The sequence below is a fragment of the Daldinia decipiens genome (genome assembly GCF_022478715.1).
Source record: "Daldinia decipiens strain CBS 113046 unplaced genomic scaffold F4813scaffold_11, whole genome shotgun sequence".
Classification (NCBI taxonomy): Eukaryota; Fungi; Ascomycota; class Sordariomycetes; order Xylariales; family Hypoxylaceae; genus Daldinia; species Daldinia decipiens.
Window position 1 is genome coordinate 194,924 of NW_026054554.1, and position 16,139 is coordinate 211,062.

The following is a 16,139-nucleotide window of genomic DNA, read 5'->3' on the forward strand; positions in this document are numbered from 1 at the left end:
TCAGGCTTTATTATTGTGACTTACGACAGCCCACTTGAGACCCCGGACGGGACACGACTTATTACGCGTTCGGACTTTTCTCATTGAGACAGAAATATAAACCACAGTCTCGACTCAAATGCTATTTTTGCCAGTCTTTCCTTAGAGTACTCTTGGGCTCTATAGTACCGTCGCAACGAAATCCGTAGTCATGGCCCCGTCAGCCACAAACGGCAGTGCATATGGCACATCCAACGGAGCCCACGAGGATTCGAGAGCTCCTACTAACGGATACACCAACGGGCATACCAATGGGCATACCAATGGGCACACCAATGGGCACACCAACGGATTCACCAATGGCTCTTCACACAGCAATGACACCTCTGAGCTAAATGGGCATCATGCTCAACCCTTCGGACAGACCAACGGTCACCGAGTTGGTCAGACCAATGGCCTCAATAACGGCCTCAGCAACGGCCTCAGCAACGGCCTCAGCAATGGACACTCAAACGGCGTGAATGGGAGCCATACTTCACAACCTAAAGAGAAGGTGATGCCTATTGCCATTGTTGGCATGTCTTGTAGGCTACCGGGCAGCGTAGCCAGTCCAGCTGAGTTCTGGGAGCTATGTGCTAGAGCTCGAAGTGGCTATTCAGAGATACCCAAGGAACGGTTTAACACCGCCAGCTTCTATCACCCGAACCCGGGGAAAGCTGGCTCCCACAACCCGGTTGGGGGCCACTTTCTGAACACAGACCTACAAGCATTCGACGCCCCCTTTTTCAGCTTGACGGAAAAGGAGGCCATCTCTATGGACCCGCAACAACGGCTGCTCTTGGAATGCACGTTCGAAGCGCTCGAAAACGCGGGTATTCCCAAGCACAAGATCATTGGCAAGGACGTCGGGGTCTTTGTTGGCGGGTCGTTCCCCGAATACGAATCTCACTTGTTTAGAGATTCGGACACTATTCCCATGCATCAAGCTACCGGTAAGTTGACCAAGGAATATTGAAATATTTGCTCCCGCTGATGACGTTGCCAGGTTGCGCGTACGCCATGCAATCTAACAGATTATCGCATTTCTTTGATCTTCGCGGGCCAAGTTTTACCACAGATACGGCATGTTCCTCTAGTCTTGTTGCACTGCATGTGGCTTGTCAGAGCTTACGTGCGGGCGAGTCGGGCATGGCGATAGTCGGTGGTTGTCATTTGAACATGCTCCCAGAGTTCTGGATATCCTTCTCTAAATCGAGGTGAGGGATTCCGATCCCAGTTTCAGATTTAATACCAATCACACTAATCACATCATTAGACTCTTTTCGGATTCAGGTCGATCATTTTCGTTCGATAGTAGGGGTACAGGGTTTGGTCGTGGTGAGGGGTGTGGTATGGTGATCCTCAAGCCGCTCGACCAGGCCCGTAGAGACAACGATCAAATCAGAGCAATCATTGTCGGAAGCGGGATCAACCAGGATGGAAAGACGCCTGGTATCACTATGCCCTCTGGCGAGGCGCAAGGTAAGGTTGCAAAGAGACTCTTCGAAGCACAGAATAATATAACTAATACAACGTCTTAGAAACATTAATGCGTCAAGTATATACTAATGCTGGACTCGACCCCGCCGATTGTGGCTTCGTGGAGGCACACGGAACAGGAACCCGAGTTGGGGACCCAATTGAGGCCACTGCAATTCATAATGTATTGGGTGCCGGGAGGTCCCCGAGAGATCCCCTTTTCATCGGATCTGTGAAATCTAATATCGGCCATCTTGAGGGCGCTTCTGGAATTGTAGCCATTATCAAGTCCGCTCTCATGCTAGAGCGAGGGTTCATTTTGCCTAATTATGACTTCAAATACCCCAATGAGAAGATTCCTTGGAAGGAGTGGAATTTCAAGGTTTGTTCATCCCCTATACTAAGCGCGATAATCCAGACGACATTTGCTTACCTTGGTATAGGTCCCCGTTAACCAACGCCCTTGGCCGCGGAATAAGAAGTACATCAGTGTCAACAACTTTGGATTTGGTGGTACTAATGCCCACGTCGTCCTTGAAAAAGTCCCCTTCACGCAAAAGGGCTCTAAAAACGATGCCGATCTCAAGAACGACAACCCTGGAAGGAAACTCTTCCCAGTTACTGCGAACGACAAGAACGCGCTAGAGGCCGTTCTCAAGAGTCTCATTATCTACTTGGAGCAAAGACCTGAAATGTTCCAAAAGGACTTGATGTCAGACGTTGCTTACACTCTGGGTCAACGGCGATCTCTGCTACAATATCGGGTGGCAATTCCCGCGCTTAGATCTTTTGACTTCATCGATGCTATCAACAACCAGAAGATCACACCTGGCAAGGAGGTCGATCCGTTAAGGATCGGATTCATCTTTACTGGACAAGGTGCGCAGTGGTACGGTATGGGCCGCGAGCTCTACGACCAATATCCCGTGTTTGCACACGCAATTGACTACGCGGATGCTTGCTTGAGCACACTGGGTGCTTCCTGGTCTCTCGTGGAAGAATTGAGCAAGGATGAGAAGACTTCTGCCGTCGGAGCTGCTCATATCAGCCAGCCGTCTTGCACCGCCATTCAATTAGCCTTAGTTGATCTCATGCGATCGTGGGGTATTCTACCGACCGCAGTGGCTGGTCATTCCAGTGGAGAAATCGGTGCAGCTTATGCTGCGGGTATTCTGACCTTCGAGGCATGTGTCTCAATCGCTTACCACAGGGGCCGTCTCATCCCTGTCTTGAAAGAGCGATACCCTGATCTGAGGGGCTCCATGATGGCAGTCGGAGGTAGCAAAGAAGAGTTTGAGCCTCTACTTTCAAATCTTAAGGATGGTGAAGTCAAGATTGCGTGTTATAACAGCCCTAGCAGTCTCACCATCTCGGGTGACGAGGCTGGTATTGATGAGTTGAAGAAGGTTGTTGAAGAGAAGCAACTCTTTAACAGGAAACTTTTCGTCGACACTGCTTATCACTCCCACCACATGAACCTCCTCGCGAAGGAGTACCAAGCATCAATCGACGAGCTTGAAGGACCGATTTCAACGGATGTTAGGTTCCACTCATCGCTCTTAGGCCGTCGTATTGACGGCACTGAACTCGAAGCATCCTACTGGGTACAGAACCTTACTTGCCCAGTCAGGTTTGATGAGGCTGTACAGAGCATGCTTGAGCCTATTGATGGTCATAAAACCGGCGTCAACATGCTCGTTGAACTTGGACCCCACTCTGCGCTCCAGGGACCCCTTAAGCAGATCCTCAAGACAGTAGGTGGCGATGCGGCTAAGATCCCTTACGCTTCTGCCCTCGCAAGAAAGAAGGATGCTGTGGAGACGGCACTAGACGTTGCTGCCACCCTCTTTGCTAAGGGTGCTCCAATCGATTTTGAAGCTATTAACTTCCCCAAGCAGGGTAAGCCGCCAATGTTATTAAGCGACTTACCTCGTTACCCCTGGAACTACTCGTCCAAGTACTGGCACGAATCTCGCATGACGGACCTACACAAGAACAGGACCGCTCCCCGTAACGATATTCTCGGCACTCTCGCCAACTACTCCAACGACCTGGAACCCACATGGAGGAATATCGTTCGTCTTGATGACCTACCTTGGCTCCAGCACCACAGGATCCAGTCTCTGACAATCTTCCCCTTTTCAGGCTATGTCTCAATGGCTGTCGAAGCGGCAGCTCAGCGAGCAAAGGGTGCCAACGTACACTTTGATAAGTTTGAGCTCCGTGATGTGTCTGTTCTTGCACCATTAGTTATCCCTGATGAGGATGTCGAGATGACGACTACTCTCAGGCCACATCAAGAGGGTACTTTGGTCTCTTCGGAGGTGTGGGATGAGTTCCGCATATGCTCATGGACAAAGAGCAAGGGGTGGAAAGAAAACTGCAAGGGATTAATTGCCGTTCAAACCCACGAGTCAAACGGTGTGGATGATGCTAGACAGAATTTGGCATCGCGAATTCATCTCCAGTCAACCATTTCTGACATCAACGCAGCCGCGTCCTCGTCTATTGAAATGGAAAAGCTGTACGAAAGCCTCTCTGAGGTTGGTGTTGCTTATGGCCCGACCTTCCAAGGAGTAACCAATTGCAAGGCCTCTCACTCTTGCTCGCAAGCCGACCTCCTTGTTCCCGACGTGGCAAAGGAGATGCCTAATCACTACCTAACCGACACCGTCATTCAACCCTCATTTCTTGAATCCCTCGTCTCCATGTACTGGCCAATTGCTAGCTCGAAGAATTCTTCTCCAGACACCATATACCTACCCTCATCAGTCTCAAGCGTATCGATCTCGACGGAAGTAATCGATATTGGCAAGACACCTGGCCAAGCCGTCAAAGCCTACTGTCTTGGATCCCTACCGTCAGATAGCCCCAGGCCAACAAAGATGAACATGTTCATTGCCGGCCCTAATGCGTCGGAGCCCATAATCAAGCTGGATGGTCTTACCATTGCCCCTATACTAGAGCGCGACGGAGAGACTGACCAGGAGGCTCACCGTGAGCTGTGCTATAAGCTGGATTGGGAACCAATCCTTGACCCCGTATCAGTGGACTCTGACAGCTCATCGTCGGAATGGGTACCTGTAGAAGACTGCCAACTACCCGACTCAGACATTGAAATCGTATACGGAGAGGGTAGCCTTCAAACTCAGATAGCCTCCAGTTTAGCTGAGGCCTTGCAACGAATCACCGGCAAGTTGCCTACCACGAGTACTCTTCTAGAGGCACAGGCTGAGAATAAACTTCTCATCTTCCTCTCTGAGATCGACAAGCCGCTCTTATCGCAGCTGAAAGCCGATGAATTCACCGCTCTCCAAAAGATGCTCATCTCCGTGCAAGGTGCTTTGTGGGTTGTTCGTGGCGCTTATGACAACTCGACTTCACCAGATCTGAACATGATTCTTGGTCTCAGCCGAACAATCCGCTCAGAGACTCTACTGCCCTTCTCTACATTAGACCTCGACGGACGGAACCAACTCTCCGCCGAGCAGGTGACCGAAGCCGTTCTCAAGATCTTCACCGCAGTCTTCGGCAAGAGCAGCGCCTTGAATGGCGAGCTCGAGTTCCAGGAGAGAAATGGGTCGTTCTTCACCCCTCGAATCATCAACGACCCGGTGATGAACGAGATCGTCCACAGAGAAACTAAACCCTCCGCTCTTCAGCAAACACCATTCGGCGAGACAGACCGACAACTAAAGATGGCCATCACAGATGCTAGCGCACTTGAAACGCTTCACTTTATCGACGACCTAGTCGCCGAGGCACCCCTCAATGGCGAAGACATCGAGTTCAAGGTCCACGCCGTCAGTGTTAACCACAGGGATCTCACAGCTGCCCACGGCAAACTCGCAACGCACGACTTTGGCGTGGAAGCTAGTGGTGTAGTCACCGCTGTAGGCAAGGACGTCAAGAAAATACAGGTTGGCGACCGAGTTGCAGCTATTACCAAGGGCGCCTTTGCTACGTCGACCCGTACCAAGGCTACATTTGCCTTCAAGCTTCCATCGGATATGCAGTTCGAAGAGGGCGCAACCCTCCCTCTCGCTTACAGCACCGCCTACTATTCTCTTATCGAACTCGGACGACTGGCTGAGGACGAGACTGTTCTAATCCACGCCGCCGCCGGTGCCGTTGGCCAAGCTGCTATCGCGCTCGCTCAGATGGTCGGCGCCAAGGTATTTGCTACTGTAGGCAGCACTGAGAAGAAGGAATTCCTCATCAAGGAGTACAACGTACCTGAAGACCACATCTTCTACAGCAGGAACCTGTCGTTCGGCAACGCTATCCGCCAAGCCACAGGTAACGTCGGCGTTGACGTGGTACTGAACTGCCTCACCGGTGACGGCCTCCGCGAGAGCTGGAGCAGCCTCAATAAGTTCGGTCGTTTGATCGACATCGGGGCCCGAGACACCAACACCAGCACAAGACTCGAGATGACCCAGTTCGACAACAACGCCAGCTTCATGACTGTCGATATCATGGCAATCGCTGCTGAGCGACCAAAGCTGCTGCAAAGACTCCTCTCCGATGTATCCAAGTTGATGCGATACAACAAGATCCGCCCTATCTCCCCCGTCACCGTATTCCCCATCTCCGAGGTAGAGTCCGCATTCAAGACGCTCCAGGGCGCCAAGGCCCACGGCAAGCTCGTCGTGGTACCACATGCACATGATGTCGTCAAGGCTACGCCTCCCCGCAAACCCGCGCAGCTGCTTAAGGCTGATGCTTCTTACATCCTCATCGGCGGTACCGGTGGGCTTGGTCGAAGCATGGCCCGATGGATGGTCAGCCGAGGTGCCCGGCATCTAGTGCTAGTCTCACGAAGTGGCAGCGCAACCGGCAAGGTCAAGGAATTGATTGAAGAAGTTGCTTCGGTTGGTGCCGAGATCGTGGTACGCCGTGCTGATGTGGCCAACCCTGCATCTGTTGAAGAGTTAATCCAGCACGGTCTAGAGGGCTTGCCTCCTGTTAGGGGTGTAATCCATGGTGCTATGGTCCTTAACGTAAGTCTTTTCAACTCCCGTGCTGCTCTAGATGAATCAACTAACAAAAAGTAGGATGTTCTATTCGAGAAGATGACCTACGACCAATACACCACCGTCATCGAGTCCAAGGTCCAAGGAGCCTGGAACTTCCACAACGCCCTCTCCGGCACACCCCTAGACTTCTTCGTCGCCATCTCATCCGTCGCCGGCGCCGTCGGCAACCGAGGCCAAGCCGCCTACGCCGCCGCCAACTGCTTCCTAAACGCCTTTGTCCAATACCGACTCGCCCAAGGCCTACCCGCGTCGTCATTGGACTTGACAGCTATCTCCGACTCGGGCTACCTCGCCGAGGATCTCGAGAAGGCCGCCGAAGTCGCCAAGAACCTCGGCAGCGACACCATCTGCGAAGCCGAAGTCCTCGCCCTCGTTGGCGCCGCTATCAACGGCAACTTAGCCACCGCCTGCAACAACCACACCATCACCGGCATGCGCATTACCCCCAGCATGCAACCCTTCTGGACCCCCGACGCGAAGTGCAAGCACCTGCGCGAGGCCATGGAAGCCGCCGCAGCCGCCGACGCCGCCGCCTCGGGCAGCACCAAGGCGATCTCGTACAACGCGGCTGTGAAGGCGGCCAAGACGCTCGAGGAAGCCGAGGCGGTCGTCTGCGACGGCCTAGTGCACAAGCTAGCTGCGGTCATGATGATGGAGCTCGAAGACCTCGACGTGACGCGCTCGCTATCGCACTACCCGCTCGACTCGCTCGTCGCCATCGAGATCCGCAACTTCATCACCCGCGAGTTCGAGGCCACGCTGCAGGTCCTCGAGTTACTGTCTAGCGGCTCCATTCAGACGCTGTCCAAGGCCGTCTGCGTCAAGAGCAAGTTGGTTAACTTCTAGATGTGGAAGACATACATATATACCTCAAGTACTTAACCTACCTACCTACCTAGGTTAGGTACCTACACAATTGAATGCAACGATTAGAATGAATGACTTTGGAGGATGGAGGAGCTCAGGGGGTTTTCTTCTTTCTTTTCATTTTATTTATCATCATCACCATCATCATCATCATCATTGACATTGGTTGTCTATTTTAGTCCGGGGTTGTTTGGTAACATGACGTCTAGAATTATCACTGTATACAAGTTCTCCCCCGAGTTTTCTGGGTTGTTTTTTAGTTGGCTGTAACAGGATGATAATATTTTCTTACGTAGTATAGGTATATCATTGGCAATTCATAGATTGTTATTACATTGCACTTTTGCCTGTTTCGTTGTGATTTGTCTCGCTATGATCATAGTCAATGAAGCTCTTCTCAACGGCTAAGCTCTAGGATCCCAGTTGGCATCGACCTCCTTCATCAACTCTTCCCCAAGTACATCTCCGAGATTAACTAGTTTGTAGCTCGCTTCATTACTTGTGCCTCCTTCTGGTAGTTGGTTAGCATCGTCATGCGTAACTATCAATCCGCTGGGGAATGCGTCTCCGAGGGCTGCGCCCACAGCGGCAAGTCCATCGGTGTTGGTTACACCATCTATGCCTTTCTCCGAGTTCTCGTATATCGTGAAGGTTTCGACAAAATCATGAGGAGCAGCCCGACGGTACACATTGTACGCGCTAACACCTTGCTGGCTGACGAGTATGAAACCCTTGTCCGCCGATGGACCTTCAACCAAGGTCACACCCTCAACGTCTGCGTACATATTACCATCGCCAACTTCTCCAATAAGGAATCCTTCGCTAGAATCATCATCTGGTTCAGCACCATAACGCCAGAGAGCACGGGGTTCCTCGCCGATGATGATCCATCCATTTGCGTCGTCTGAGACACATCCCTCTACTTGACCGCCAGTTCCGCCAGTGAAATTACGCACCAAAGTAGTTTGCAATGCGTCGTCAGCCCATGAGAGTTCATACTGAATATACTCAGCCGACTTGGCGTTGACGAATAGATACTGCTTGCCACTTTTACGCGAATGATATACGCAGCTACCATAGACCTTATAGCCGTCTTTAGTTGGCTGCGAGCCACCAGCTATGGTCTGTAGAGTGCCGTTGGTAGTGATCTCAAAGAGGCTAAGGTGGTTGGTTAGTTGGAGACCGAAATGAGTTACAAGGAGACTTACCATAAGGTATTGTCAGTTCGACAAGCAGCATATGCCAAATCAATAGTCCTATTTCCAGCTTGGAAATTGTATATTACGTCGACGTTATCTGGCTCCCCGGCGTCTATGCTCTGCAATAGCTTCCCACTGAGATCGAAAACGCTAAGTCCAGAGCCTTCTTCTGATTTCGTAGTAGTAATAATCCTCGATTCGGCCTTGTCAGTAGGCGATATCCATATCGCAGGATCATCTCCATCGCCGCCGTGAGCATCTGTTTCAGCAACGGGCTGCACTACCTTGAACGCGCAGTACAAGCCACCCCACCCATCTTCGCATTGGCATATATTCGCTCCAACACATTCGCCATGCGTCGAACAGTCATTACGGCAAGTGATCTTCGCGCAGTCCTCGCCGTCGAATCCTGCAAAGCATGAGCACGAAAGTCCACCCGCGTCGCTGGTGCCATTTTGACAAAAGCCGTTGAAGCCGCATTCGGAGCAAACAGAGCTAGAACTGCTTGTATTCTCGCGAGGGTCGTAAGATGTGTTCAGATCTAGACCTAGGTCACTGAATGCTGCTTCCAAGGAACTAACAGCAAATCCCTTTCCAGAATCACTTTTCGTGGCATAGGTTACTGCGCCAGCTGGGTATTTCTTTGTCGGCGCTTGGTAGACGTTCAGGCCCTTAATTTCGATGTCCTCATCCGTAGTAAGCTTCATAGAGCCCAACTGCGTGAAGGAACTATTATAGACCGCTATGACATCGTTCTCAGCAACCAAGATGTAGTCCGAGTTAAGGCCAATGTAAGCGGCAAGTGCCGTAACATCATCTTCAGCCTTTCCTAGAACGCTGATTTGCGGCGCCGAAGTTGTCTCCGCAGCTGGAAATGTGTAAATCTCAGGACCGGCATCCGTCGCGAAATATACAGTCCCGGCAGACAAAGAGACGGCGCACGACGTCGCCTCGATTGGGTTTTCGAAGGTTTGGATCTCGACAATTTCATAAGTTCCATTATTTTCCCTCAAAAGATGCTGCACAGTTTGCTTCTTGCCAAACAAGTAGAGATACTGCTCTCCGCTGTTTTGACTCTTCCAAGAGCAGAGAGCTGACCAGTCCCCTATAGTACGTGCTAGAGGTTCACCAACTTCCTCGGCGGTTCTTGCGTCGTAGAGTCGAAAGAAGGAATCAGGTTGAGCAATGGTCACGACAAGGTTCTTCTCGCCAACCACGTGAACGGCTGTTACAAGCTTTGTTCGACCAGGAGTCTCGTGGGCCGTTTCTGTCAACGGGGTTTCGCCGTCCAAAGTGAAGAGGCGGAGACCCCCAGTGCTAGCACCACCATCATTGCCAACGATGAGGGGCTGTGAATCATCGTAGAACACGGCTATTGAGTCCGACTCAACCTCGCCGGTTTGTGCTGAAATTGGCAAGTCAACTTCCAATGCAGCTGTAGTCGCGCTCGCAGCTAACGAAGTAGCGAGAAGATAACAGGATCTCATCCTGGAGGAGTTGGACTTGTCGTTTTTGCTGAGAGGGATACCAGCCAAGAACTCCAAGACAGGCCATCATCGTCTCTTCCGCTTTAATATAGTCGAAAAATTATTGAAAGTCGTTACCTGTCAGGGGCTCATCGGAGCCCACCCCTGTGTAGATCTTAGTCGAAACAGACCCGTGCAATCATTCAACAATACCGTTGGCTCGAAATACCCACGCCAAGCAGTTAAGAGATCCTCGCCTTTCAAATTAGCCATAGTCGTGAAATATTTGTCCGTCTATTTGCTCCTCGGCATATAAGAGCTTACGAGTCAGAAACTGTCATTATACCACCAAAACATCTCGTTGTGACTTTATTTCTCAATTCCTCAAAGCTCCCTTTGAGAATAGATGGGACTACGGAGCAAGCAAAAAGGGGCAAGCCCCTTATGAGCCAGACCGCTTAAAATATTAGCGAATCATAGTAGCGATGAGAGGTGGGGTAGAGGATCGTCGGCAGAACACGAACATGAGCATTGAGAAGATTCTCAGATTGGTAGCTTATTTCCGCAAGGCTGTAACTTGACCTATTTATGTACGTAATAAAACGTTATTAATAGTAGACATCCACTATATGTCACTATATGTCGGCATTTATGAGAATTCAAGAAAGACGATGGATGAGGTAAAAATTATTAATTACTCTGATAAGTCCATCCAGAGTCGATAAGGATCACTACCGATTACTAATAGGTTTTGGTACAGATCTAATCAATGCGAATATGGATGGGGAGTCTCATTGGCTACCTGGTCCCTGGTATCGGATCCGAATAGTGAGTACGAAGTTTATGGAATTCTACCGTACCATCATATGTATCTCGTTACTCGTACGGGTCTTTTCTCGTGGTCTTCTCGCGCTTCTTACCTTATAACTTACTAAGAATCATACGAATCTAACGGTATTTCGCGAGATACCGCGGCGTTGGTGTATCGGGAACCAAACATATGTATATACTTATCTCGTGAATAGGACAATCATGATTGGATACCCGAGCGTGGCCTTCCGACGTATCACCTCGAGATAAGACTGCGCACCCAGAAAATGCAGATACGCCTGATATAGTATACGGCCTGGAGATGAGTGAAACAGGTCTTTACCGCAGCTACGGGATACCCGATGTGCGTCTGTCTAGGCTCGGTGTAGGGTATCTAGAGCTGCGTGGATCTTTGAGAAAACGCCTAAGTGGCAACATAGCTCTGATAAGTCAGGCGATCAAGGTAAAGCAAGGTAAAACATGCCTTATGTGCAACCTTCTGTCAAATCAAGCAGTCAATAGACGGAAAGCGAGGTTGTTGATTCGCTATGATAAGGACGTAGGATGCTGCGTTCAGCCACGACGCCTAGCGATCTTTCAATTAAAATGAATTAAAATAAGTGGCTTTCCAGCTAGGTATTTGACTGGCTGCTGGTGCTGCCCATGGCTAGAGGCTGATGGGTCACACCGCATCGTAGGAGTGTCGTGTGCATAGTGGTTGGTGTTGTACATGATAGAGTCTTGATGCTTGTGGTACCACAGCTGACTCCGGTACGATGTGTAGGTATGTATCCTGAGCATTTTCGATTTGCAGATATACCTAGACTCATATGTCGTATGGTTACCTACAGTAGCCAATATACAAGACGGGTAGTTTTGATAGTTGGTATTTCTGGTGTTTAGGTGCCTAAGGTAAATCGAAGGACGCGTGTTATACAACTTCCCGATCAGCTCGGAAGCTTGACCTTTGAGTTGTAGGATGCGATGTAAGTCTCGTCGTCGATCTCGCAACCCTGTGCATCAGATACCGCACTGTCTCTCATTTGCCATGCAGTCTAAGACATTCCAGAGTCGTGTTCTTATCAGTTCCAGGAAACAGCCAGAACACAGTCAGTAAATCAACAAAAACCAACTCACAATTCAGCCGTCCTCGAATAAGCAAAGTAATGCTACGCCCGAGGCTTGCTTTGTCAACCTCGTCAACCTTGCCAAACTCGTCTTCGGACTGTAATCTGTTGTTGTTAGTTTTCTATTCAGCTGAATCATTCAGCTAAGGACTTGGAGAGAAGTGATTAGGTACATAACCTAAGGTACCTTTCATCTAATGTTCCTATCAAATTAGGAGATGTGGCTTCCTCGTCTCTCTCTTATCGAATCCTCCTTCCAGAGTTAACTACAACCGGTTGTTTCACGTGGCACTGGCAAGGGGCATCGCAACTTAGAGTTGATAAGTAACAACGTGCGCGTCTTCCGCCTTCCGCCTTCCGCCTTCCACCTTCCACCTTCCACCTTCCACCTTCTATTACTACCTGGTAGGTACCTATTTTAACTCCTCCAGGAGATCTTCTCCATTTTCTACTCTCAGGTTCTTATCAACCCCGATTCCAATCATCCCTCTCGTGCCGCAGTATGTCGCAACAATTAATGGCGGGCGACGATTCTCCCAGTCCTTCAGCTGTCTACGACGGCAGCGGGGATCTTCACGATAAGAATCCTTCGTTCGTTGGTGATCCTTACAGCGAGAATAATGACGATCATGGCGCCGACACCGAGTTGAAACGCTCTTTGAGCACGCGTCACTTGACGATGATAGCACTTGGTTCCAGTATCGGTATGGGTTTATGGCTTGGTAGCGGTACTTCTTTGGCCAATGGTGGTCCCGCTGCTATCTTCATTGGATACTGTCTCGCCGGCTCTATGATTTGGTGTGTCAATCATTCTATCGGCGAGATGGCGTGTGTGTATCCTCTGCCATCTGCCTTCGTGCAGTGGACTGGTATGTGGAAACCCCATAAACAAAATTCCTATAGACGGCTTCAACTAATAAATATTATATCAAAGGAAAATTTGTCGATCCAGCTGCTGCTTTTGCCCTCGGCTGGTCTTATTGGTTCGGTTACTGGTAGGTGACACTCAATATCTTAGGATGCCAATTACTGACAACTACTAATCTCGTAGTATCACGATCGCGAACGAGTTGGCATCAGCAAATACTGTCATCACGTATTGGACAACCCGTGTGCCGATTGCAGCATGGATCAGCATATGGCTAGTTATCATCATCCTGATAAATATTGGTGCCGTTACCCTCTTCGGTGAAATCGAAGTCGTCGCTAGTACGATTAAATTTGGCTGGATCTTCGTTGTTATTATCTCCATGATCGTCATGTCAGCCGGAGGAGCAGGTTACGACGCGGTGGGTTTCCGGTACTGGAACGAGATCCCATTTACGCACGGTTTCAAAGGCTTTCTCGCCGTAATGCCTACTTGTATATTTGCCATGTCTGGATCTGAGAACTCAGGCTTGGTTGCTGCTGAGACAGCCAACCCGAAAAAGTCAATACCTCGCGCTGTCGGATCTATATGGCTTCGCCTCGCCCTTTTCTACTTAGTTGGATCACTCATGGTTACTATCAATGTTAATCCTAACAACGATCGCCTTTTCGGTGCTGATGGTGCCGGCGGGACTGGTTCTTCGCCGTTCGTCATTGCCTATAGCGACGCAGGCATTCCGGTTCTGGCTCACATGATGAACGCAGTTATCCTCATATCGGTCGTCTCAACTGGATCTATCTCAGGATACGGCGGTTCCCGTACGGCAATGGGGCTGGCGTACCTGGACATGGCACCCAAAGTGTTCACCAAAGCCGACAGGACTGGACGCCCTTGGTGGGGTCTAGTCCCTACGTTCGTTCTTGGTGGTGGGCTTGCCTACCTCAATGTCAGTGAATCGGGTGCTAGCGTCTTCAATTGGTTTTCAACCCTCACCTCTCTCTTCACTCTCTTCGGTTGGGGAATGATTTGTCTCTCACACATCCGTTTTCGTCTCGCTTGGGCAAGACAGGGACGTACAGCTGAGGAGCTTCCCTGGAAGTCTTGGATCTACCCAGTTGGTCCCTGGTGGGGTTTGATCATGTGCATCCTCCTCATCATAGTCCAGTTCTACCTCGCTGTCTGGCCACTTAAAGAAGAGCAGAGTGCTACAACCTTCTTTGCAAACTACATCTCGGTCATTGTCATCGTTGTACTATGGATTGGCGCCAGAATCTATTACCGTGGAAGATGGTGGGTGAACCTCGACCATATCATGCTCGACGAGGGACGAAGGTTCTACAAGAATGATGTTGAAAAAGCGAAGCCCACCGGTGTGAAAGGATATACGAAAAGAGCTGTTAAAGCTGTTTTTAGCTAGGCGGACAGCCATCCCCATACCGATTATAATGAGTGTTGAGTACACACTGTAAGTAGTACACACTGTAAGTTTGCGAGAAGTGTATTGGAAATAGTCACTAACTATTACAAGACTGGGTACTTTAAAGCCCTAAGTTCCTAATGCATTGCTATGTGTTTGAGACGTCTTCAACTAAGACTGATTGTTTTAACCACAATAGTCATTATTAATAATTGAGAAACGTGATAATCAGACATGCAGGATTGCCCCCATCACAATTCTAGTTTGGAGAGCTTCTATGTTCAAGTTTATCGCAAAGTGTTAGCTATACCTCTTTCTAACGTGTTATTTTTCATTGAATAAATACTTAAATCTGTGCTAGTGCTAGGGTCTATCAGAACTCTTACTTAACCCCTAAATTATTGACGGTATACCGCACATAGGCGTAATATACGTTAGTTTTATTATGCACGTATATATCTACAGTGATAGCTGCAGGTAAGTATCTACCTGGACACCTACAGTATCATTAAAGTCGAATATGAAACTGCAATTTAGCCGCCACAGTCGCAACGAAGATCACTTATATTGAACTATTAACCGCAGTCGAGTCAGGTGCATGAACTGCGCCGAAGTCCCGTTTGCCACTTCTAGCTGAGCTACTGCCGATCCGGTCGGTACCCATGTTAATAACTCGGTAGCCGGCACACCTGACGGTATCGGGTCTAACAAGGTTACTTATCGTTCTGCTGCCAATTTGGTAACATTATTCGACTGAAAATATTAACTATAATAATAGGAAAGATGAAGAAGATTGTAATTTCTGTGATCATACAGTGTCGAATTACACAGTTTCAATAAGGCTTAGCGGGTTCTCACACTTTAGACCAGTTAAATATTTATAGCCTCGCTAAAGTATCAGTTTTGGTCAAGGCACAGTAATTTCTTAAAGTAATACTCTATCTTTAGGTACATGTTATGAATTAATATGAATGAAGTAGTAACTATGGTATTTACAGTTAAATGTGAAAATACAAGGGAAAAGAAGTAAACTATACCACTATCCGTTCGGTGTTAAAGCAACTCTCGCGTTTCTGGTGAAAACTAGGCTTACTAGGTCACAATTACTACCAGAGTCTCATATGAATATGAAGAAGCAGGATGGATTTATCATAGACTATAATTAATGATATTGCGGCTTGTCTATAGTAATATTTCTATCACCTAGTCTTTTCAATCGTAAGTAAAGGTTTTACTACATTGTTTGATTTAACACTGTAAACGAAGATTTAGTAAGTATTCGAGTAGTTAGTTTATTATTCACTTTATATAACACTAGTGGTCCAGCCATGGGAAGCATGGCCTGTTCGTAATGTCAACCTGTACTATTATTAGCCTACCTAGGTAAACTTAAAAAGCTTGCAAATAAAGCCGCTGATTAAAGATCGTCACTTGAACATTCGATTAGCTCTCAGTTTTAACTAAGCTTTCCTTGTGGGTATATCTCTACCTGTCAGGCGAACAGGTTATTTATAAGTAAGACTTAGACTATTCATTACTACTTGGTAGCCCCCTTTCCAAACATGTGTATGAATCTCTACCTATCAACGCGTGTCTTGCGATGGATATTGCAAGAATTTCTAACCTAATTAAAAATGCAATACTAAATTAATGTAAGGTAGAGAAAACATAGATAGATGATTTTTCATAATCAATAGTGACCAATATTGAAAAACAACTATTTTGAGATTTAAAAGTAACAAATGTGAATCTTCCTATTCATCGACTGTATACTCGATAATCTTCTACATATAACAACGCCATAGTCATGGAATCTTAAGCCCGGTTATATGCTAGGTTGTAGTTATAC

General features: G+C 48.5%; 3 protein-coding genes across 3 annotated transcripts; 2 read left to right on the forward strand and 1 right to left on the reverse strand.

Moving 5' to 3' along the window:
- Window positions 1-190: 190 nt before the first annotated feature.
- Window positions 191-7,382, forward strand: F4813DRAFT_388127 (ketoacyl-synt-domain-containing protein; the record flags this gene model as incomplete). Its single annotated transcript, XM_049246653.1, has 6 exons — window positions 191-971; window positions 1,025-1,235; window positions 1,295-1,500; window positions 1,560-1,879; window positions 1,941-6,500; window positions 6,555-7,382. 6 exons carry the CDS (start codon window positions 191-193, stop codon window positions 7,380-7,382), a joined length of 6,906 nt encoding a protein of 2,301 aa, XP_049100832.1.
- Window positions 7,383-7,728: 346 nt separating this feature from the next.
- Window positions 7,729-10,791, reverse strand: F4813DRAFT_354976 (3-phytase). Its single transcript, XM_049242813.1, has 3 exons — window positions 10,593-10,791; window positions 8,612-10,525; window positions 7,729-8,561 (listed from the first exon to the last, which is right to left on the reverse strand). The coding sequence occupies exons 2-3, from the start codon at window positions 10,087-10,089 to the stop codon at window positions 7,808-7,810; spliced, it is 2,232 nt and encodes a 743-aa protein (XP_049100833.1). The 5' UTR covers window positions 10,090-10,525; window positions 10,593-10,791; the 3' UTR covers window positions 7,729-7,807.
- Window positions 10,792-12,522: 1,731 nt separating this feature from the next.
- Window positions 12,523-14,290, forward strand: F4813DRAFT_380010 (putative amino acid transporter; the record flags this gene model as incomplete). The annotated part of the gene is made up of 3 exons (XM_049245519.1): window positions 12,523-12,874; window positions 12,940-13,000; window positions 13,057-14,290. 3 exons carry the CDS (start codon window positions 12,523-12,525, stop codon window positions 14,288-14,290), a joined length of 1,647 nt encoding a protein of 548 aa, XP_049100834.1.
- Window positions 14,291-16,139: the final 1,849 nt, after the last annotated feature.

Coding starts and splice junctions, on each gene's coding strand:
- F4813DRAFT_354976 (XM_049242813.1), bottom strand. CDS start 10,089: ATGAGATCCTGTTATCTTCTCGCTACTTCGTTAGCTGCGAGCGCGACT. Junction 8,562..8,611: donor CGAACTGACAATACCTTATG/GTAAGTCTCCTT, acceptor CAACCACCTTAG/CCTCTTTGAGATCACTACCA.